Source organism: Coptis chinensis, chromosome 1 (genome assembly GCF_015680905.1).
Source record: "Coptis chinensis isolate HL-2020 chromosome 1, ASM1568090v1, whole genome shotgun sequence".
Lineage (NCBI taxonomy): Eukaryota > Viridiplantae > Streptophyta > Magnoliopsida > Ranunculales > Ranunculaceae > Coptis > Coptis chinensis.
Window position 1 is genome coordinate 27,262,939 of NC_141456.1, and position 22,605 is coordinate 27,285,543.

The 22,605-nt window shown below is 39.4% G+C and overlaps 1 protein-coding gene and 1 long non-coding RNA gene across 2 annotated transcripts; both read left to right on the plus strand.

Moving 5' to 3' along the window:
• The first annotated feature begins 2,912 nt into the window (after positions 1 to 2,912).
• On the plus strand, positions 2,913 to 5,371 carry LOC147523235 (MLP-like protein 423). The gene is made up of 3 exons (XM_086561748.1): positions 2,913 to 3,074; positions 4,587 to 4,773; positions 4,911 to 5,371. Exons 2-3 carry the CDS (start codon positions 4,596 to 4,598, stop codon positions 5,180 to 5,182), a joined length of 450 nt encoding a protein of 149 aa, XP_086417874.1. The 5' UTR covers positions 2,913 to 3,074; positions 4,587 to 4,595; the 3' UTR covers positions 5,183 to 5,371.
• Positions 5,372 to 14,077: 8,706 nt separating this feature from the next.
• LOC147523236 (uncharacterized) lies at positions 14,078 to 14,911 on the plus strand. Its single transcript, XR_015196160.1, has 2 exons — positions 14,078 to 14,328; positions 14,500 to 14,911. It is a non-coding gene; the product is annotated as an uncharacterized LOC147523236 (long non-coding RNA).
• Positions 14,912 to 22,605: the final 7,694 nt, after the last annotated feature.

The following is a 22,605-nucleotide window of genomic DNA, read 5'->3' on the forward strand; positions in this document are numbered from 1 at the left end:
ATGACTCTTACAATTTTATCTTTTCCGCTGCCGCTTGCATTTGCCGATCCCAATGCCGCCGCATTGTTGCATTGCCGAGCCCAACCACAAAAGCGTGTAACTGTTGGAGGTCCAAAACATTTTAAGTTTGAATCACCGTGGTTTGAAAAGCAGCGCCCGATCCGATCTCGCTATGGTGTATTGGCCCTTTTTCACCACTCTCGTGAACCGGAGGAGTCGATGGAATAGCATCCATTCTAGTGTGCATAAATGCCGCCCTCTCCTATGCTATTTATCATTGTGGCTGAGGCGCTTATTAAATTGGTGATCAAGGATGAAGAGCATGTGGAGAAAAAGTGAGGAATTTGAAGTTAGTCTTCATATGGTTTGAGGTTGTGTTGGGTATGCATGCAAACTTCTGCAAGAGTGATGTCTATGCAGTGAATCTTCCCTCGATCTGATAGTATAGTGTATCGTTCATTGATGTATCAGTTATGAAATCATCACTGGAAGAAAGCCTAGGGCGAGATACATTGACAACCCGGCCGATGGAGTCACACCGACACCAAACCCATTTGGTGCAAATAATCGTTGGATTGCTTCCATGCTTGTAACGGTTTAGAAGATTTTTGCCTTAAATCCAAGCAAAGGTTGTTCTATCACTACGATGACAAGCTTCATTTGTAAGGGGAGGAATAAATGGAGAATCTTTGAAGTTAGTTGTTTAGGATCCGATCTTTGCAGAACCAACTTATTGTGATTAATCGAACACCTGACTCGGCGTCCGGTTTTCCCTTCTTCTTCAATTCAAATTATTTTTAGACAGACTACAAGTACAATGTGATCAATTAGACTCGTCCACCTCAATTTCCACTATCCATTTACTATTTTACCAATCAATATAACAATTTACAAAAAAAAAAAAAAAAACACTTTGCTTTGCCCATGTAACAAAGAGAGGGCGATGTTTTTCGCCCTAAAATGTGGCCCAATATAAGCCCAATTCAATACAATCCACGCCGCTCAAACCCCAACTATAAACAAGCAAGCGCCGAGCCCATGCTCGAGCCCAACTATAAACAAGCCCACGCCAGGCCCAACTATAAACAACCCCATGCCGAGCCCAACTATAAACAAGCCCCACGCCGAGCCCATGCTCGAGCCCAACTATAAACAAGCCCACGCCGAGGCCCAACTATAAACAAGCCCACGCCGAGCTAACTATAAACAAGCCCACGCCGAGCCCATGCTTAACTATAAACAAGCCCACGCCAGAGCCCAACTATAAACAAGCCCACGCCGAGCCCATGCTGCTCGAGCTTATCTATGAAAAATCCCATGCCGAAAGCCTACATTCCACGAAATGGACAGTTCTCCCCGCCCGGTTCTAACTTCAATCCACGAATCGACAGCTTCTCCCGCCCGATTCTCAACTTCATCCCACGAAATGATAGTTCTCCCGCCAGTTCTCGACTTCATCCTATGAGTGACGGATGTCCCGGCCAGATTCTCGACTTCAATCCACGAACCGACAGTTCTCCCGCCAGCCTCAACTTCATCCCACGAAATGACAGCTTCTCCCCAAAGCTCTCAAACTTCATCCCATGATTGGGCCGTTCTCCCGCCAGTTCTCCAACTTTAACCCACGATTGGAATATTGGAGAACGAGGAAGTAACTATCACCAATGCTACCTATAAAATCCAACCTTCGTCATTTTTCCGAAACTACATTAATCGAGACTTGATCCCAAGCAATATCTTTGGAGTGCGTAGGCAACTTCAAAACCGAAGTCCAGGTCATCTTTCCCCAATCACCATCTCCTTCACCATCTCCAAAAACATTACTCATAACCCTCAACAACCGTGTGTTTTTGGCAAATCTTGCTGAAACACCTACACTTGAATTTAATGGGGCCAGAGAGGACAAAAGGCAATAACAAGTACTTAACACATCCATATCAGTTATATATATTCACTATATTACACGCATTTACAATATATTCAGCAATAAAATATGATAAATTGCATAGAAAAATTCATATGAATTTTAAAAATTATACCTTCTAGCAAGAAACAAAGCCCTCAAGGCCTCGAAGCTGTTAGTTACTGGAATAGGATAGGAGTGGAAGAGAGATGAATGATAATAAATAGAATAAAACAAGATCAGTAAGAAAAACCAAAAAGTTGAAACAACTAGAAATGAAATAATACCCAGGTCTCATAACTAAGATCGAAATCAATTCCTTAAAAACAGTAAATCAAGAAAGAGATAGACTAATGGCCTGGAACCTAGATTCGTTCGCAAATTTTTTGTGGAAAACCCACGCCTATTTTAATTTGTGCCCGAAATTTGAAGTGAAAAAATTGATTATCCGGTAACCCCACCTAAATTCATTATAACTTTTTCTAAAACAATGAAACCCCCACGAGCAATTTTTCAGACAACAACAAATTTTGTTCTTTTCGACCTAGAAAATGAAGTGAGAATAGTTACCTAGACGCGGTGGCGGTTGCTGCTACTTTGGACAAACAATCAGGGGAAGATAGAGAGAAGAAGAAATTGATCCAGACACACCTGGTTTGCAATTCTAAAACCCTCTTGGGACTTTGGGAGGAGATGAGAAACGATAGAGAGGGTTTGTTTATGTTGTTTTCTTTCTTTCTTTTTTTAAGTTTTTATCTTTTGTGCCAGCAGTCCAGCATTAAATGAGAGAGCCTGATATGTTTTCGTTTTTCTCTTTCCCAAAATTTCGTATTACCAACGGTTTCTAATTATACCTTACGGTTTAAAAAGCGTCATAAATTATTTCATAGAATTCTTGGAATTAATGTAACACTTTATCAAGTACTTAACCCCACAAAAACGTTACTAACCCTGCAACCCTACAAAAGCGTTACTAACTGAATTTTTCGTGCATTACAAATTTCCTGTTTTGGTGTAGTGTAAACACAACCAGAAGAGTCAACAACACAAACTAAATATCAAATCCAGTAAGCAACATTTTAATTTTTGTATACATGCTAATAAATTCTTCAACACAACTACAAGAAGCAGAACAAGTTAAGCTCCATGTTCATGGCAAATTCTAACTAAGGTAATCATTCCTTGTTAATAGATTTGTTCGTCTCTACATTAGCAGTCCTCTCCCTATAAAACTCAATCTTGAACTCATCCGCCTCATCAATAATCTGATTCAATAATTCCTTCTCCACCTTCAAATGTCTTCACTTTCAATCCTCAAAGAATCCCAATTATTCCAAAGAAACAAACGACATTCAATATTTACTCTTACGGGGATTCAATGTCATTGGTGCACTACTTGTTGGTAATAAGAATAATAATTGGGAAGAGATTGCGCATAGAGCTGTGGAATCCGCTCATAAATTAAGAAAGTCGTTTCGTCATTATGATGATGACCACGTCATTGGAGCGTTTGCAGATTTGAGTAGTGAAGAAATTCGATATTTTGTTTCTTCCAATCATGATTCGACTAGAATGGTTCTATTGTTTATGAAGATTCATCACCTGAAAATTACTGTCGTGACGAGTTGTTGAAACAGGTCGGGATGATGAATCGTTGTCACTTTCGGGTGCACGAAGGAATGAGTGACTCATTTGAGGGCGAAGGGTAAACTTGAACTTTCTACGTTCATGTCCTTGTGAGTGATTATGAAAAAAACTTGGTTTAGAGAGTGGTTTTTTCGTTTGTTTTGTCCTTGAGAGTCACTTTCTCATAAAAAAAAATTGATGCAGTTGCCATTTTTAAGTGAATCAAGGAAGGATTTTGATAGTGGATACAACAGAAATCGCTACCATGACCACTTGATCAGCCAAAAGTTGGTGCACATGAGCCTTCGCCTAGCTAGGTGAGTCGGATATGATTTCTCTAGAGTCGGGTATGGCTCCACTATCCATTTCCTTCGCTTGTGACTGAGGCATATCATGTTTCCCTAATTAGGACTGAGTTGGATTGTAACACATCATTAGGACGTACATCACAAATTCACAATCCTCCTAACATACGCATTGGGTCGTAATTGACATTACATTTTAGTCGAAAATGAGAAACACAGTTTAACGACAAGCATGTCGTGCAAAAATTGCTAACCAAATGGGTGCTAGTTCCCATCTGCATACAAAAGTGCAGTTGTGTTAACTGTGATGGAAATTTCTACAAATAAAGTTAGCCGTCTAGGCAATTAAAGTTGGGTCACCTTTTTGATGGTTCGGACTTTAACTTTCGATACTACTAACTTATCGATAAAGCTTGATCAGTCATTGATAATTAACTTTCTTGTACATCTTTCATTGAACTTACTTCAATGATACAATACATTGTATGGTTATAATCATAAAAGCACAACCAAAACAAATAAAATAATTAAATGTTCTGTACCATTAAGCTACACATCTATATAAAAGCACAACCAAAACAAATAAAATAATTAAATGTTCTGTACCATTAAACTACACATCTATATATATATAGATTGCACCTCTTTTGCCACTCATATCTATCACAAGGGAAACAATTTTCTACTATAGTACTATACTCTTGCATTTTATTTGTGTCGCGTCTAATTACTCTTGTTGATCGTTATCAAAGAATTACGCTATGGTAAGACTTGCATTAGAGATGGAGGTCAAGGCCCCTGCAGATGAATTCTGGAACGGAATTAAGGACTCCACAACAGTCTTCCCTAAGATCTTTCCTGAACAAATAAAGAGCATTGAGGTACTTGAAGGAGATGGATTTAGTGTTGGTACCATTCGGCTCATTGAATACGCTGAAGGTTAGACAATGTATATCTAAATTAAACTACATTAAAATCCGCGACTCTCATGTAATAGTTCATAATCATAATTTGTCTACATTAGCCCAAATTCATATTTCAAACTTGACTTAATTTGTTGGGATTTTGGTTGATAGGAATTCCAGTGGCCACATTTGCTAAGGAGAAGGTTGAACTTCTAGATATCGAAAACAAAACTATAGGTAGCCGTATCATTGATGGAGAACTGGCGTCTCTTTACAAGAATCCAAAGGCTAAGGTACAGGTTATTCCAAAAGGTCCAGGGAGCTTGGTGAAGTGGTCTCTGGAGTTGGAGAAGGGAAGTAACGAGGCTCCTGATCCCATAATGTTCCAAGATCAAGCAGCAAAGTTGTTTTCTGGATTGGATGCTCATCTCCTCAAAGCATAGAGAAAAAGAGGCATACATGCAATTAATGATGCATGGTTCTCCTCCTCTACAATAAGTGATTTATATATATAACGCGTGCACATCTTACAACTTATATAAATGATGATTACATGTACCGTTGTACGTCTTGATCAGATGGTTTGGTTCTTTCTAAACGTCTTTTTATTATATGATTGCTTTTTAAGCACAGTTTTGAAGGGTATACTGGCAACTAAACTTAGTGCATATAACCTGAAGATGCAACAATATTTGATACTAAACTTTCCCATAATCTAAAGTGAATATAGAAACTTAACTCCTACATACGAGTCAGAAGGTGTAAACTTTGATTTGAAGCAACTGAATCAGTTGGCAGATTGAATAATCAACAAACACGCATATATATTATCTTCTTTGTGCCTATATGCTAGCTAGTTATTGGTTCCTAAAATAGGAAGTTGGAACTGTAGATATTTTTGGAGGAAACTATTTTTCCGAGAAATGTTCATGTGGAACGGCCATCATGTAGATAGGCCTCCTCCATCCCTTGCTTGCCCTCACAATTACGCAGTACTAAACCTGCAGACTAGGCTATTCTAATAACAATGGCAAGCACGCCCTTCATTTTTTCTTGAGAATACAGCGAACTAATCAGGTCAGTACGTTGCACACTGGTGTAATCAACACCTTCCCTTACGTGTTAAGAGAAAACAACGAAAGCTAGATCAACTTTCGATCTTCAATTCTCATGGCAGAGACCTTTGATCAAGTAAACACAACTTGGGGGAGTAATGTCAATTTTACATTCTTCAAGCACATTAAAGATCTTGAATTCTTCATCTACCATTTGTCACCATTTGTCGCTGACATTATTAACAGTTTTGCCTTCATATTCATCTCGAACATAGCTGTTAAGTGGAGGGTTCGATTAATTATTACAGTTTTTAAATATTCGCCAATAAAACGCTAACGGTAAAAATACTTCATATATATAACGTTTTATTTTTATTTTTACAATCTAATTAAGTGAATAATTCGAAATAATTCGCAATTATAAGCCCGACCCAACCAATTCGCTAATTAAACGAGTATTCGCTAAACTACTAAACATCCCTTCAAACATCCCTTCATATTCAATTAATAATCCTTCATATTCAATTGGATATGAAAAGGGAACCAAACCGTTTAACTCGATTCAGTTTCATATCGGGTTCCACTAAACATCGGGTCGGTTTTAGCTTTGAAAATTGGAAAACCAACCAAATTGGTTCGGTTTAGCCGTTTCTATAGGAACCAAATTAAACCATGAAAACATTGTTTTTTGTTTTATCCAAGAAAACAGATATAAGATTTGATTGATTTGTTTCTCCTTTAACTTCAAAACAAGCACAGTCTGTCTTCGTTGTTCTTCACATGAAAACTAATAATATCAACTAGAATTGGAATTCAAGAAATGAGGAAAGGTAGCTCTGTACCCAGCAAAAAAAAGAGGAAAGATAGCTATGGCAAGTACCTCGCTCTGTACCTACCTGAAGACAGAAGTAGAGTGAAAAAGGAGAGTTGTCTTTTGCGAATGAAGATTATACCTTCAGTTCTTCCAGATCGAGTTTAAATTCCAATGCCAGGCTAGATATGTATCTTAAGACTTGAAGAAGACAAATGAGGGGATGGAATGATCAATGATGGACATATATATAGTTTCTCTTTATTAGTTCCACTGACTTGATTTCTTCTGCATGTAAATTAAAATTGTTTTACTATTTTCTCTAGTAATGTAAATTGTAAAACAACAGAAGGACTATACTCTTGGAAAAGAGCTGCATAGTAGCTGAGCTTAGGGAAAGAAGTTGGGCATGGCCAAGAAGTTAACAGGTTTGCTGTATTTGAGCAAGGTAGAAGCGCGCGTGTGTAGAGTAGAGTTGTTTTTTCGATGTAAACTTACTGCCTTAAAATTAAACCACCTAAAGGTGAAAAGGAAAACAGAAGTTGTCAACCATACACTTCGGAAGATCAGAGCTTCCCAGCTGATGGTAAGCCCATTTCGCTAGGGAGTCTGCATCCCCATTAAAAACCCGACTGATCCAGTTAAAAGTACAGGAGTTAAAAACTTGAACTAAGAACAAAATGTGGGACTTCAGCACTTCCAGCTGCCAAGGACAAGCTGCCCCTTGGAGCGCCTTCATCACTTCCAAGTTATCCCCCTCTACAACATATCTATCATAGTTAAGTTGCCTTGCCAGTAAGATAGCCAGATCCGCTGCTCCCATTTCTGCTTCCCCAATATCCTAAGCCTTGAACCTTCGAACTGCTGCTCCAACCATTCCCCCTTCACTGTTACTAGCAATTGCTCCAGCTCCAGCCCATCCTGAGTTCCTGTTATAAGAAGCATCAAACCTAATCACAATGCTGTCATTTGGAATTTCAGGAAACAACTTATCTATTGAGTTCTTAGAACAATTGATGAGAGTTTGAGATATAGAGGATTCTTCTCTGAAGGATTCATAGCATTTGTCTGCTAGTATTCTGCTCTGTCTGATGATGCGGTCTCTATTAGCAGTCCTTTTTTCAAATTTCATCTCATTTCTGGACCTCCATATATGTTGAAGCAGGTACATAATATGAGTCCCAGCCAGACATAGGTCCCTGTCCTTGCTATTGCACCAAGAGAGGTAGAGCTCCATTCTGCCCCTCAAGCTATGAGGCTGCTGTGTTGGAGTTATTCTCAGCCCCACTTGGGAGCTGAACCAAACTGTCCGAGTCCAATCACATGTGAAAAAAAGATGTTCTGCTGTTTCTAATTCCTTACTGCAAAAGGGGCAAGAGAAGTCCCCTTTCATGTTCTTTTCAGTTAACCTATCTCCCAAAGGCAACACGTGCATGTACACTTTCCAGATAAACAACTGCAGAGAATATGGCAGAGGAGCTGCCCACATATGCTTGATAGTTTTGTAGTTTACATTAGAGCTTTGCCCCTTCTCACATTTCTTGTTTCTGAGGAAATCATAAGCAGACTTGACAGTAAGCTTCCCAGACTTTTCCATAGCCCACACCATTTTGTCAGCTAGGGCAGTATCAGGTCTAACCACAATCTCCTGCATCAACTGACTTAAGAATGGGTGGAAGCATTGGTTGAGCTTAGCAAGGTCCCAGCCACTACCATCTGCCATAAAGAGGTCAGATACATGAAGATTATTTAGGGAATCATCCACCACCCCCAACTCTTCCAGTGTCACAGGGTTGTTAAGACACTTAAGCCAGGGATCCTTCAGAATGGAGGTGGTGGTGCCTTTCCCTATTCTCCACATCAGGCCCCCACTGATGGAATTGTAAACATTTTGAATGCCTTTCCAGAAGTAGGAGGCTTTGTCAAGTGGTTTAAAAACATCCCCTATCCAATGTTTACCATATATACTAAACATGGTGCGAGTCCATAGAGAATGGACATCAGTGGCTGCCTTCCAAGGGAGTTTGGCTAGCATAGTCATATTCATGTCTCTTGTATTCCTGAGACCCAACCCTCCTTCTTGTTTACTCTTGCAAATTTGTTCCCACCCAATGGTGTGAACACTTTTTGATTGTTCCGTACCATTCCACCAAAAATCCCTACAAGCCTTGTCTATCTTATTGCAAGTTGCCACTGGTAACAAATAAGTCGACATGACATATAGGGGGGTGGCTTGAATCACAGCTTGGATAAGCGTGGTTCTCCCAACCTGAGATAAAACCTTTGCTTTCCACCTTTTAACTTTTCTATGGATTCTGTCCACCAGATAGTCAAAGTCTTCGGACTTCTTTCTAGAGAGCATGATGGGTACTCCTAGATACTTTTCTTTGGGCTGAAATTTTTTTATTTTCCAAAACCTTTTGAGTTTGATTTTTTGTCTATAATTAACATTTCGACTAAAGAACACACTAGATTTATCATAGTTTATTTTCTGGCCAGAAGCTCTACAATAGCCATCCAGAATCTGTTTAAGCTTGCCACTTTCAACAAGGTTTGCTTTGATGAAAAGAATCAAGTCATCTGCGTAGAGAAGATGGGTAAGAGCAGGAGAACTCCGCCTTACCTTGACCCCATGCATCTCTTTTTTATCCTCAGCTTGAGCAATCATTCTAAAGAGGGCCTCAGAGACCAAAATGAAAAGATAAGGGGAAAGAGGATCCCCTTGTCTCATCCCTCTCTCAGGGGTAAACTTCTCCAAAGGAGAGCCATTGAGCATGATCTGAAAAGACACTGTGGAGAGACATTGATGAATCATGTGTCTCCACTTATTATTAAAACCTAGCTTTTCAAAAATCTTGTCCACAAACTCTCATTCCACCCTGTCATAAGCCTTAGCCATGTCCATCTTGGGGGCACACCAACCCTCATTTTTTTACTTCATGTTTTTCATATTATGAAACACCTCACAAGCAAGCCCCACATTATCCCCAATGCTTCTCCCCTTGATAAAGGCCCCTTGGAACGGGGAGATGATCCTGTTCATGAGACCTTTCAGTCTATTTGCAAGAATTTTAGATACTACTTTGTACCCAAAATTGCAAAGACTGATGGGTCTGAATTTGGAAGCATGGTCAGGATTAACCACTTTGGGGATAAGGGCAATGTAAGTCTCGTTGAACTTTGGATTGAGATACCCAGTGTTAAAAAAAATTTGCACAAAGGAGGCCACTGCAGGCCCAACAATATCCCAACATTTCTTATAAAAAACCCCCTGAAAGCCATCAAGACCCGGGGATTTTAGAGTGCCCATCTTCTTAACAACCTTCCATATATCCTCCTGGTCAGGGGTACTAGTAAGAATTTCGTTCTCCCTCTCACTAACAATATTATCAAACAAGTTCATGATCTGATCAGCCCTTTCCGGGTGGTCAGAAGTGAAAATATTCATAAAGTATTGATTGAGAGAGGTACCCACAGCAGTTCTGCCTTCTCTCCACTCCCCTTCATCATCTTTAATCTTATCAATCTTGTTTTTCCTCCTTGTATAGATGGTGGAAAGATGATAGAATCTAGTGTTTTTTCCCCCATCATTGATCCAATCTGAGGAGCATTTTTGTTTCTTTTCATACCATCCCAACAAAATGTCTTTGAGATCTTTTGCTTTATTATAATTATCAATGGAAAAAGGTTTAGCCAGAACTCTATCCAAGTCTTCATGAGCAGCCTTAATGTTGGTAAAGATGTTCCCAAAAACAAACTTGTTCCAAAGGGTAAGATCAGTTCTAGTTTTATGCATCCTATGTATGAGATTGCTGTCTGGAAGATCATGGGTAATAGCATTCCAGGCATTCTCTATAACAGGTCTACAAGTATCATTAGCAAGCCACATTTCGAAAAATTTAAAAGGTCTAGGATTCCTTTCTTCCTTATTTTCCAGATTTATGATTAAAGATATATGGTCTGAGGAAGCATTTGCAAAAGTTTGCACTTGAGCATGAGGGAACAGAGCTATCCACTCAGGAGAAGCCATAGCTCTGTCCAACCTTTCAAGCACATGATCCCCTGATCTCCGGTTATTACTCCAAGTGAACTTTGGGCCTTTAAAACCCAAGTCCACCAAACCAAGATCATTTATCATGTTATTGAACTCGTGCATACTCTTGGTGATTTTGCTTTTTCCTCCAATCTTTTCATTTAACTGGGCTATAACATTGAAATCACCAAACAAACACCAGGGTCCAGGAATCAGAGGAGCTACTCCCCTCAATTCATTCCAGACTTTATTCCTATTGTGAGCAGCCGGTTCCCCATAAACAAAAGAAAAGAACCAATCATCAGTACTAAAATAATTTGTAAGTTTACCTGTGACTTGGTTTTTTGAGGCCCCAAGAATCTCCAGTTCCACACCTTCTTTTCAAAGCACTGCCAGCCCTCCACTTTGACCTTGTGCTGGAACCGCAAACTGACCATTTAACTTGAGCTGTTTACTAAGATAGCCAATCTTTTCTTTACTAGCTTTTGTTTCTGCCAAACAAACAATATCTACATTAAACCTACCAATCAGGTCCTTTAGTTGTTGAACTGCCGTGGTGGTACCTATCCCACGGCAATTCCAGGCGTGGATCGTCATGGAGACCAAGGCAGCTGTGATGGGACAGCTACCGCGAACCCTAGAGGAGCAGACAGACCCCCACTGTAGTAAACCTCACTATCTTGGCCCCTGATGTTATATTCTTTATCTAACTGTGTATTCAAGTTAGTCAAGCTTTGCCCTTTATTCTCCTGCGCCTTCTATCATTCTTTTTCCTGTTTATAGAGACTTCTAACCACACTTGTATCATCTATAGCCAGAGGTGGTGGTTGGTATGTATGTTGTTCCCCATCTGCCTCATATCCCACCATTACTCTGCTTTCCTGTTGTTCTGTGTCATGCACCATCTTATCCTCTTCATCATCCGAGAAGTATACCTCCATGGGAGCTTGATGCTCTTCCATTATTTCCTCTGAAACCCCTGACTCATATGATGTAATTGACTCGTTTGTACCTTCAGATTCTGTTGGACTTGGATCTGTTGTTGAATCAATAACTATATGTTTCTCCGAGGTATTAGATGCTGCTGAATCACTTGATAGCTGCACTATATGTGCATTCCTTGGTATCAGGAGATGTCCTTTTCCTTTACTCCTCAATTCTTCAGCCATTTGTTTTGCTTTCTTTGATCTCTGTGCCCCTATGCGTTTGCTTCTTCTTAACCATCCTTCTCCCCCATTCATCACCATTTCTCCTTCCACTTCCTCACTCAGATTGAGTTTCCTTTTCTTTTTTTCCTTCTGAGCTTGTTCTTCTTGTTCTCTATCAACACCTCCCAGCCTAGATTTTGTTTATGCTTTTAACAACTTTTCTCTTCTGCCTCGGGAAACCATGACTTTGAAACCTAACCTCTGCCACATGTAGGTTTGTGATGGATTTGTGGCTCAGCCTTTTCTTGGAACTCTCTTTGCGAATCAAAGCTTGTGTGGCTCGAGACTCCATTGGAACCTGGTATTTTTTCTGTGGTAGTTGGGTTGTTTATCTGGATCCTATTCTGCTCGCATCTTCTGGTAGCCTCAGACCCACTAGGTAGCACCTGTCTATCATCCCCTCCGTCTGATTTGAAACCTTGTTGTTGTTCGAGGTGTTTATGGGATAAACTTGAGACTTCCCCACTTCTTTGACATTTATGTCTTCAAAAACCACTAGGCCCAGCTCATCATTATGGTCCACCATTTCCAGGTCGCAGCCCAGCTTCTTCTCAGTCTCAGTTTCAATTAGGCTTTGTTTTGTCTTTTCTTCCTGATCCTTTTCTAGTTCCGACCCATACTTCTTCCCAACTAGCCCTTGGGCCTGGTTGCCCATCTCTTGTTTTTTTTCTGGATTTGGTAGACCCACCTTAGAGACCGTTTGAAATGTTTCCGTTGAGATAGCCGTTGTACCTGAGTCTGTGGCCCAGTCTCCAGGCCCCGCATCCGCTGCCTTGTTTTTGTCCTTATGCAAATCTGCCTCTGCTGACGTGGAATCACCCCATCTGCTCTGTCTTGATCGTGGGTACGGTTTCCAGTGTCCAGCCGACCATTTTTCCCTTTCCGGTGCCGGTGTTTCCTCATACCTAAGCTTTGAAGGGGTACCTCCTATGATGTAAGATTGTTTTCCCGTAAAAGCAACCCCATTGTAAAACTTGTTTGCTTTTATCTGACTGGTGAAGTTTGGTTTAATATCCTTGAAGCTTCCTCCACATTTAAGCAGTTCATATCGATATTGGTTTCTAATCCGGCAGTTAAGGTGGTCATGGCCAATGATTCCACAAAAGTAGCAGAATATCTCCAGCTTTTCATACTTGAGTCTGACCATTATCTCTTCCCCAGTCTCTAGCTTGATCTGTTGCTCCTTCTTCAGTCTTTCCTTTACATCCATTTCTACTCTAACACGCGCAACTGGTTGGTTAAACTCAGGTGGACAAGAAGTGTCAGCTTCCTTGACCATCCCCAATTCCTCACCAATTTTCCAGACATTTGCTCTATTGATCCTATCTTTTGGGAATAGAGTTGTAGACTTGTAGAGTTTCCATTTTGGGAGTAGAGTTGTAGACTTGTAGAGTTTCCATTTTACAAAAACACGGGCGCACTAATCATTTTTCTGTCTGAGTTTACCCTTAAACCAGAACTACTAGCTAGGACACTAGTATGTCTACAGACCTTAAGCCCGCGTCCTATCTTTTGTGGCCTTTATTTTGTATGTGGATCGAGCTGTCCTACTTCTTGTTTCTTCATTTTGTTTTTCCGATAAGCAATCTTTTTTAGTGCTTCTTCGATGTGCATCACATTGAGTCTTGTTGCATTTGATTTGGCATATTTTTCATTGAGATTTGGATATTTGTAAAAATTTTAACTCAAAAAAATTTGCTTTTGTACAATACATCATTAACCCTTTGGTTTGAGTGGATGAGTGGTGTGGATTGGTGCACATCAAATGCATTTGACTTTTGGCGCATTGAAGAAAACGTAAATCTTTATTGATTGGAATGTGCAGAAGCAAAAAGTTACAGACATAGTGAGGGAGATCTTCACAAGGCCACATACTCATTATCAAAAGGTCACAGACTGCTTGTTTCTTCATATTTTTTCTTTCTTACGTTATGTTGATCATTTATCAGGCAGCATATTGGATATAACTGAAGAAACATAACCAGTAAATCAATAAATCAGTGTTGTTGTGCACTTGTACTAACAGCGAAATGTGATGAAAAAACCTTCTAGTATATGAATTTTCAATTCGGACATAGTTTGATACATGGTTTGGAAATCAGTTGTTTTTTACAACTTGCATCAATTATATGGTTACAAATCACTATAAGTCTTTATCAAACAGAAAAATTAACTATATACGGTTATAAATCAGCTTGCATCATGGATTGTTGTTGTTCTTTAATGTTCTGTACCCTTGAGACAATATAAATACTGCTCCTCATTTGCCTCTCATTTCTATGACCCGAAGTGTCTATTCTACTTCTTGCATTTTGTGTCTTAGCGTTGACCACCATCAAAGATTTACTCAATTTTCTTGCATTGGGTATGGAGGTAAAATCTGGTTCCTCTGCCCATAGGTTCTGGGAAGCAGTTATGGATTTCACATCTCTTTTGCCGCCTAAGAACGGCAAGGTCCTTGAACGAGATGAATTTAGCGTAGGTAAACAACATATTCCACAAAGTCTTTACTAACTAGAGGCACTCCATTGTAGCAACAATTACCTGCTCCCTAATGAGTTTTGAAAATAGAAACATTGATTTACATTTTTCCAAACTCATTTTCATCTTTTTCTCTATAATTAATATACTTTTTTTTTTTTTTTTTTTGTAGGATCTCCAGTGGTCGCCTTTGCTAAGGGGAAGGTCCGACTTGTATATAATGCAAACCAAATTATGGTTAACGGTGTGATTGATGGAGAATTGACATCTCTTTACAAGAATATAAAGGATAAGATACAGGTTATTCCGAAAGGTGATGGGAACATAATGAAGTGGTCTATAGAGTTTGAAAACGTGAATAAGGAGATTCCTGATCCGAACATGTTCCAAGATTATGCAGGAAAGATGCTTATTGGATTGGATGCATACATATTTTTCTTTTTGTTGGTAAACTTCATTTATGTGTTTATGGGAATGGATACATAGAAATCGTCACAGGATATCTTTGGAACCCTAATCAGGGCCGGCTCCGAGATTGAATGGGCCCAGTGTATAATATATGATTGCCCTTTTCCCCCCTATTTTATCACATGCCACCGATTTAATGACGTATTTATTGAAGATTTTCAATGAAGTTTTACTTCCTTTTTCAGTGGAGTAAAAATACGAAGAGTATTTATTGGAAAAGAAATAAATAATAAGGAATCTTCACTTTTCCATAATTTCCTGTCCAAGTGGCAAGAAATTAGGCCAAAAGCTCAATTTTATTTCAAAACAACTCTAGAGGACATAGTTTTTTTATGGGTAATTTTGACTTAACCCCCCACAGATGAGTAGCGGTTTGACTAAACCCCCCATTTTTAAAATCATTTGAGTTTGCCCCCCCTCCGTCAATTTTGTGTGTAACAGACGTTGGTATTTTAGCTATTGACCATTTTACCCTTATGAAATATTGCCCCACATTAACACGTTAAACCTAGGGTTTGCGAAAACCCCAAACGTTGCCATTATTTAATTCTTGCACTCTCTCTCTCATATTTTCTGAGAATGGCCATTTTGCCCTTATGTTGGGTTTCCGCCACATTAAAACGTAATACCCATTTGGGAAAACCACCCAAATCTTGCTCTCTCTCTCTCTCTCTCTCTCTCTCTCTCTCTCTCTCTCTCTCTCTCTCTCTCTCTTCTCTCTCTCTCTCTCTCTCTCTCTCTCTCTCTCGATTCTCTCGATCTCTGTATGTGGAGATTGTTGGTAAGTCTCGTTCTCATTTATCTACATTTAATTTAGTTTTGTTTAAACATATTACATTTTTGTTTCGTTTTTTGTACACACAGTCTCTCTCTCTCTCTCTCTCTCTCTCTCTCTCTCTCTCTCTCTGTTGTGTGTTTCTACCCTTTTGTTTTAGGGTTTAGGTTGATTACTTGTAAGGGGAATTCTCATTTTGTTGTATGTTGTAGTTTCAGAGAAAATGGCTGCTTTAAGGTATCGAGTTCTTAGATTGCATATTAATGGTGAATGGAGAGAAGCTACTAGGGATGGTGTTAGGCGTAATGTGTATATGGGTGGGCATGAACTAAATACAGAGTTAGTTGATGGCGAGAAGGCAAACATGGCAGAATTAGTTGAGTGGATCACAAAACATGTTGACTGCAACTGTAACCCTATATTGGAGATTAATTGGAATGAACGAGGAAATCTAAGGCAGCTAGTTTCTGATGATGATTTGAAGTATATGTGGGTTTATGCAAAAGCCGATAGAAGTGGATATACTAATTTGTATGTGAAAATTACTGAGGTTGAGGAATTGTCGAGTAGTAGTGTTGATGAGGAAGAAGTAAGTGATGATGATGTTGTAATTGTAGGAGGGAAACAATACAAGAAGGGGATTGAATTTGATCTCGATGAGTGGCCAACTGTGGAAGAAGTTAATAGGATTGTGGACTTAACAAGTGGTTCATGTAAGGGTAGAAAACTTTTAGAATACAATATTGATGGTAGTGGGTCTCAGCCCCAGACTTTAAGTGGTGAATCACTTGGAGGGGACCATTTGGGTGGGGTGGAAACCCAAACTAGTTGGTCTACTGAAGGAAGACCAGAAAGCTCTAAGTCCCAAAGCAGCTCTAAACAGAGTCAAAAGAAAAGTAAGGCAAACTATACTTCCCAAGCCTCTTCTTCTCAAGTTGCAGGTACGTCTTCATTTATTGGGTTTACTTCTGAGCTTATTTTTCATTTATTCTTCTTACATATCTCATTACCCCTTATTCATTAGATGAAGTTGTTGATGACTACTTCAACTTGGATCTTCTAAACTTTGGAGTGGATGACCATGCTGCTGGTACTGCTAATGTGACCACTGATAATGGTATATTAATTAGATTGGTTTTAATTTCATATGTAACATTTTTCTATTACAGTGTCTAATTACATTGGTTTTAATTTCATATGTAGATGAAACCCAAACTGGTGGAGCATATACAAAAGGGGGTAGATTAAATGTGGATCAAATTGATGCAGAAGAGGCTTACCATAGTGAGTTCTCATCAGATGAAGAATACATACGATCATGCAATAGAGTGATAGTGAAGAAGAACAGTTGGTTGAAGAAAACTTGAGAGGAAATGATAATGTTGTAGATGAAAGGGATGTTGGTAGGATAAATGAGGTCTTGGAGAAAACATACAACATACCAACTGATGAAGGAGTGGTTGGGGTTCCACAATCTTTGAAGTTGGAGGTTGAAAAAGCGATCTTTGGAAGGATAGATATGAGTGTAGGGATTATGTCGGACTTTATGCTATTAGTAATAAGTTTGTTCTTTGAATACACAAGAAATGATAGTAATAAGATTGAATGGAAATGCAAGGTCGATGGTCGTCCCCCTGGATGATTTATGTGAGGGTGTTACCAAATAAACATACAATGAAGTGTAGGAAGTTGGTGAACACATATACATGTGAGTCCGATAGGGAAGACAAGAATCCAATGGCAAATGCAAAATGGATAGCAACCGGACTTGAGAAAAGAAATGAGGCTTCATTATAGGGTATACACACCTAATGATGTTATGGTGGAAATGATGGATAAGTATCAGGTTAGGATTAAGTATTAGCAAGCTTGGCATGCAAAGAACATGGCAATGGAGAAGATCCATGGTTGTTATGATACTTCTTATGCAAAATTACCTGAGTTGTGTAGGCAGCTTTTGCAAGCTAACCCAGGAAGTGTTGCAAAGCACTCTAGACATGAAAATTTCCATAGTTTTATGACTGTGTGTATTGCATTCAAGGCTAGTCTAGATGGTTTTGTGTAAGGCTGTAGGCCTATGATAAGACTCGATGGTTGTTTCTTGAAGGGGAAGCATGGAGGTGTCTGCCTATCTATTATTGCATTGGATGGTAACAATGGATTGTTCCCTGTTGCTTTTTATTTGTGTATTGCTGAAAATACAGAGACATGGACTGATTTTCTAGAGAAGATGGCACCACACTTAAATAGGCACCCTCAGAAGTTGACTATTATCTCTGACAGGCAGAAAGGACTGTGTTCTGCAGTTACAACTATTTTCCCTGATTGTAACCAGAGGTATTGTTTCAGACACATGGTCAAGAACATGAAAACTAAGTACAGAGGAGTTGAGCTTGAAGCCCGGAGTCTTTGCCAAAACATATTCAGTCGAGTTTACAAAACCCGATGGATGAGCCGGAAAAAGCTTGACATGGAGCAAAAGACTATCGATGGGTGAAGACCCAAGGTTGTGGGCAAGATCATACTTTGATGAAGTGTGTAAGTCCGATCATTTGTCTAACAACTTTTTGAAAGCATGGAATAGTCATATATTGATGGCTAGGGACAAACCCATTGTCAAAATGATTTCACAAGTGATGATCTTGCAAATGAAGTTATTATATGACGGGAAAAAGAAATGTGAGCTATGGAATGATAATGATTTAGTGCCAAGTAAGGATATTATTATTGACCTTAGCAGACAAAATTGGAAATTTGAATGTGAGTGGTTCAAAGAATTGAAGGCACATTTTTAGTGACTAATGTCTTTCTTGGAAAATGGTGAAATGTGGACTTAAAGAGACACACATGTGATTGTCATGAATGGCAAGTCAGCGGCATTCCTTGCCTTCATCTTTGTAAAATTTGTCATTAAACCAAGGAGGCAACAATGGATTGAGTAAGATCATTGAATTTCTCTTTACGTGAATCATTTACGTCTTTTCTGTGAATCCTTTCATCTGTCTTTACTCGTCTTTTACATTAAGGAATTTTGACTTAACCCCCCAAAGTTTGGTAGCGTTTAGTTGGATAGCGTTTGTCCTGTCTTTCTATGAATCATTTTTGTGAATAATTTCTGCTATACTGTGAATCATTTATGTCTTTTTTGTGAATCATTTTTGTCTGTCTTTCTGTGAAGGGGTCATTTCTATCTTCTTCTTTCTGTGAGTCATTTATGTGAATCATTTCTGTCTTTCTGTGAATCATTATACCTCCATTTGTGTTGGTTTAGGTATTGTAGCCCTTATTTCTCTACAGCAACTTACAAAAGAGCTTGTGCTGGTCACATTGTACCTTACTTGCATGAAGATGAATGGCCTATTGTAAGTATAGTTGCACTCCATTTCATGTTTGGTATTATAGTTGTAGTATGTTATCTGATAGTAGTGTGTTTGTAACAGCCTACTCAAGAAGAGTATATCTATCCACCAATCGACAAAAAGACAACTGGCGGGCCAAGGGGTGAATAGAAGAAGAGGTGCGAGATGAATCTAACAGTAAGGTGTTCAAGGTGCCAAGTTTATGGGCATAATGCCGAGGTTGTCAAGGAGGTTAGGTGGGAGATAATGTCAATCACGAAGCCATTGCCATTGTAGCTGCTGCTAGAAATCTCATAGAGGAAGAGGAAGGCCCGGGAGACCAAGAACAAGGCCACTCCCAAACCCCTTCTTCTCGGACCAATCAATGCACAAGATGGGAGTCAAGTTCTTTGAAGGTGATTTGCCGACAAAGAGGTAGAAGCAGCGAGGTGGTAGGGGTAGGGGTACAAGTGGTGAGGATGAGAGCCAACTGCCTACAAGTGAATATAGGGAGTCAAGTTGTTGAAGGTGATTTTCCGCCAAGAGGTAGAGGCGAGGTGGTGTTAGAGGTAGGGGGTAGGGGTACAAGTGGTGAGGATGAGAGCCAAGTGACCGCAAGTGAAGATGGGAGTCAACTGCACCAAGTGGGAGAGGAAGTAGAGGTGGTAGAAGCAGGAGTAGGGGTAGGGGGAGAAATGCTATAGATGGGAGCCAAGAGGGGACCGCAAGTGAGGATGGGGGTGGAAGAGGCAGAGGCGGGAGGTGCTAGGGGGGTAGGAGGAGGGGGAAATGTTTCTAATCAAGGCCATCTATCTGAACTTTTATTTGGAAGTTCACAAGGTCCACAACCTAGCCAGTCTGGACCTATTCAAACTCAAGAAAGTGTTGCTCCATTGAGGCCCGACCACGAACATACCTCAATGCCACCACCAATGCCACCTCCAAGAAAGGGTCGGGAAGAAGTACAACATCCTCTCAAGCTTCTTCCTGAGGCAGTCTTGACTACATTAATGCTATGTTTTTATGGGGTTTTGTAAGTGTTGTGTTATGGATTTGTTGTAAGACCGAGGTTAACTTAAGTGTTATGTGTAAGACTTCAATGATTTGCTGTAAGACTTAATGATTTGTGTAAAATGTACTTGATTTGTTGTGTCAGACCTGAGTCAAGTGCTATGTAAAATGTACTTGATTTGTTATTCTATTAAGTGTTAGAGAAGTGTTATGTATGCTTAAGTGTTGTATTATGGATTTGTTGTAAGACTTCAATGACTTAAGTTGTTTTGATCATTTTTTAATGTTTATTTTTATAATTATTAATTAATTAAATTATTTATTTTCAAAATTATGTCTGAATTAAATATATACTTGAATATGTCCATTACATTAAAATGCTAATTTCCTCACAAGTTCGGGCTTGGGTTTTCAATATTCATCTATATAACACATTTTTCTAGAAAATAGGGTTCTGGAGAATAGAATAATGAAAATGGAGGCGAGATGAAAGCTGGATTTACGGAGGGTGGAAGCGACGGCTTTCGGACTCGAGAAATTAAGTAGGAGAAATTTGTTCATACAGGTGAGTAGCTATTTTGCTATTTCACCGGAATACAGAAACCGTTTTATTGTCCTATGTTTTCAATAATTTTACTGTTCATTTCTTGGCGTCCTGTAGCATTGTTAAAACCTGTTGTATTGGACTTCGTGTCTTTGTATTATTTAACTTTGTTAAATTTCGTTTTTGTAATTAAAATGATTGAACTGTTGAAAGTTTTGAATTACTGTAATGGCGTCGCCTACCCGTTTATATTTTGGAACTCTTGTTGGTTGTTAGTCGATTGAATAGGGTTATGGAAGCTGGAAGGAGTGTTAAGGGGTGCTGTTAAAGCTTGGAAAAAGCTTGGAAATGGCGTTAATGGCGTCGCCCAAACCGAAACAGAGTAAACGTCCCCATTGTTTGGTTGGAACTTGTGGTTAGGATGGTTAGGATGTTGTTGTGGTGGGTTTGTATTAAGGGGAGGAGTGCTGCGATTGTGGGCTGTCGAGTGAAGGTTGGGGAAGCCATTAATGGCGTTACTGATATACTGGAGTTGAACTTTTGTAGTTTTCATTGGTTGGAATTCAAATTACAAACTTGGAAGGGATTGTGGGTGATGGCTAGGGTAGTAGTGTGTGTGAAAATGCTGAAAATGGTGGCGGTTGGAAGCTTGAAACAAGCTTTAATGGTGGTGCGATTTTAGATCTAGATTTGGAAAAGATGGGGGATTTAAGAGTTGGGATTTTCGGCTTTGTTAATGTTGTGGGGGTTTTTCCCCTGAGCATTTTCGGGTATGTTTGGAGGGGAGGCGATTAGAATTGTGGTGGCCGGATTTGGTGGTGGTGGAGGCTGCTGGAGGAAGGAGATGACCGGCTGGGCTCGGGCCTGGGTCGGTTTCTCTTGGACTTTGCCTGTTGGTTTTTGTTTGGGCCGGTTTAGATTGTTGGGCCGAAATGTTTAAGTGTTTGGTTTGGGCCCAAAATTCTATTAGTGGCTTGGCCGAAATTTCGATGGTGGTTGGCCGAAATTTCAGTTTTAGTTTTATGTGGGCTGAAATCTAATTTAAGTGGTTGGGCCCTTTTCTATTTGTTTTGAAATCTTTGGACCAGTTTAACTTAAGTTTTGGGACCAGTTCTAATATTAGTCTATGGGCCCGTTTAATTTGTATTTTTGGACCGAACCACTTAACGTTTTTGGGCCCGTTTCTAATATTGTTTGGGGCCAGTCCATTGGACTTAATATAGATCCCAATTGGGTCAGGTGAAATAAATAATTGGTTTTAGACCTTCGGGTTCTAAGGTTTGGGCTTGGCCAGTTGGGTCCGAACCATGACCTTGGTCATGAGCCTATGAGCCATGCACCCTTGACCTTAGCCATGAACCATGGCTACGACTCTGAACCTGTCGAACACGGAAACGACAGTTTGACTTTGACAATGATGAATTGACTTTGACCAGGACATGTTGACTTTTACTTTGACCATGACATGTTGAGTTTGACCTTGACCATGATGTGTTGACCTTTGACCTTTGACCGTTGACTTTGACCGTTGACTTTGACTATTGATCGTTGACTTTGGCCGTTGACTGGGAATGTTGACTTTTCCAGTTTTTCACATATTTGATTATATGGATAAATATAGTAATAAAATGTTGTTGAGATTGTATAACTTGGTTTGTCATTATCTAATTTAGATTTGACGTGAGTAGTGTGTAAAACATATATATATTGGGCTTTGATTGTGGACTGTGGACTGTTTATTTGTGCTACGTTTTATGTGTATATTGTATGGACAATCAAATGCTAAAATGCTGTGGAAGCTTGTATAAATTTGGTGGTCATTATCTAATTAAGATTTGACATTGATGTTGTATATTTTTGACACGTGACGATATTGAGATGTTAGGAGACATTATATTCCTAATACGTTATAATAAAAATGTATGTGATACGTTGAAGCATTGTGACATGAGATAATATGTTGGGATATTTATATTAATGCAATATCTTGGAGAAATGTATATACACTCCATTATTTTATATGTGAGATGCTAATATAGTATTGGTGAATATTTGCCCACGGGAGTGTGGTGTAGTGCAATAATATATTGGCACGTGAAAGAATAAAAAGTGACTATGAGATATAATTGAGATGTTTCTAGA

Bases quoted from the DNA above. Each gene is read 5' to 3' on its own strand.
- LOC147523235 (XM_086561748.1), top strand. From the start codon at position 4,596: ATGGTAAGACTTGCATTAGAGATGGAGGTCAAGGCCCCTGCAGATGAA. The intron at 4,774-4,910 runs GTTAGACAATGT...TTTGGTTGATAG, and splicing joins GCTCATTGAATACGCTGAAG to GAATTCCAGTGGCCACATTT.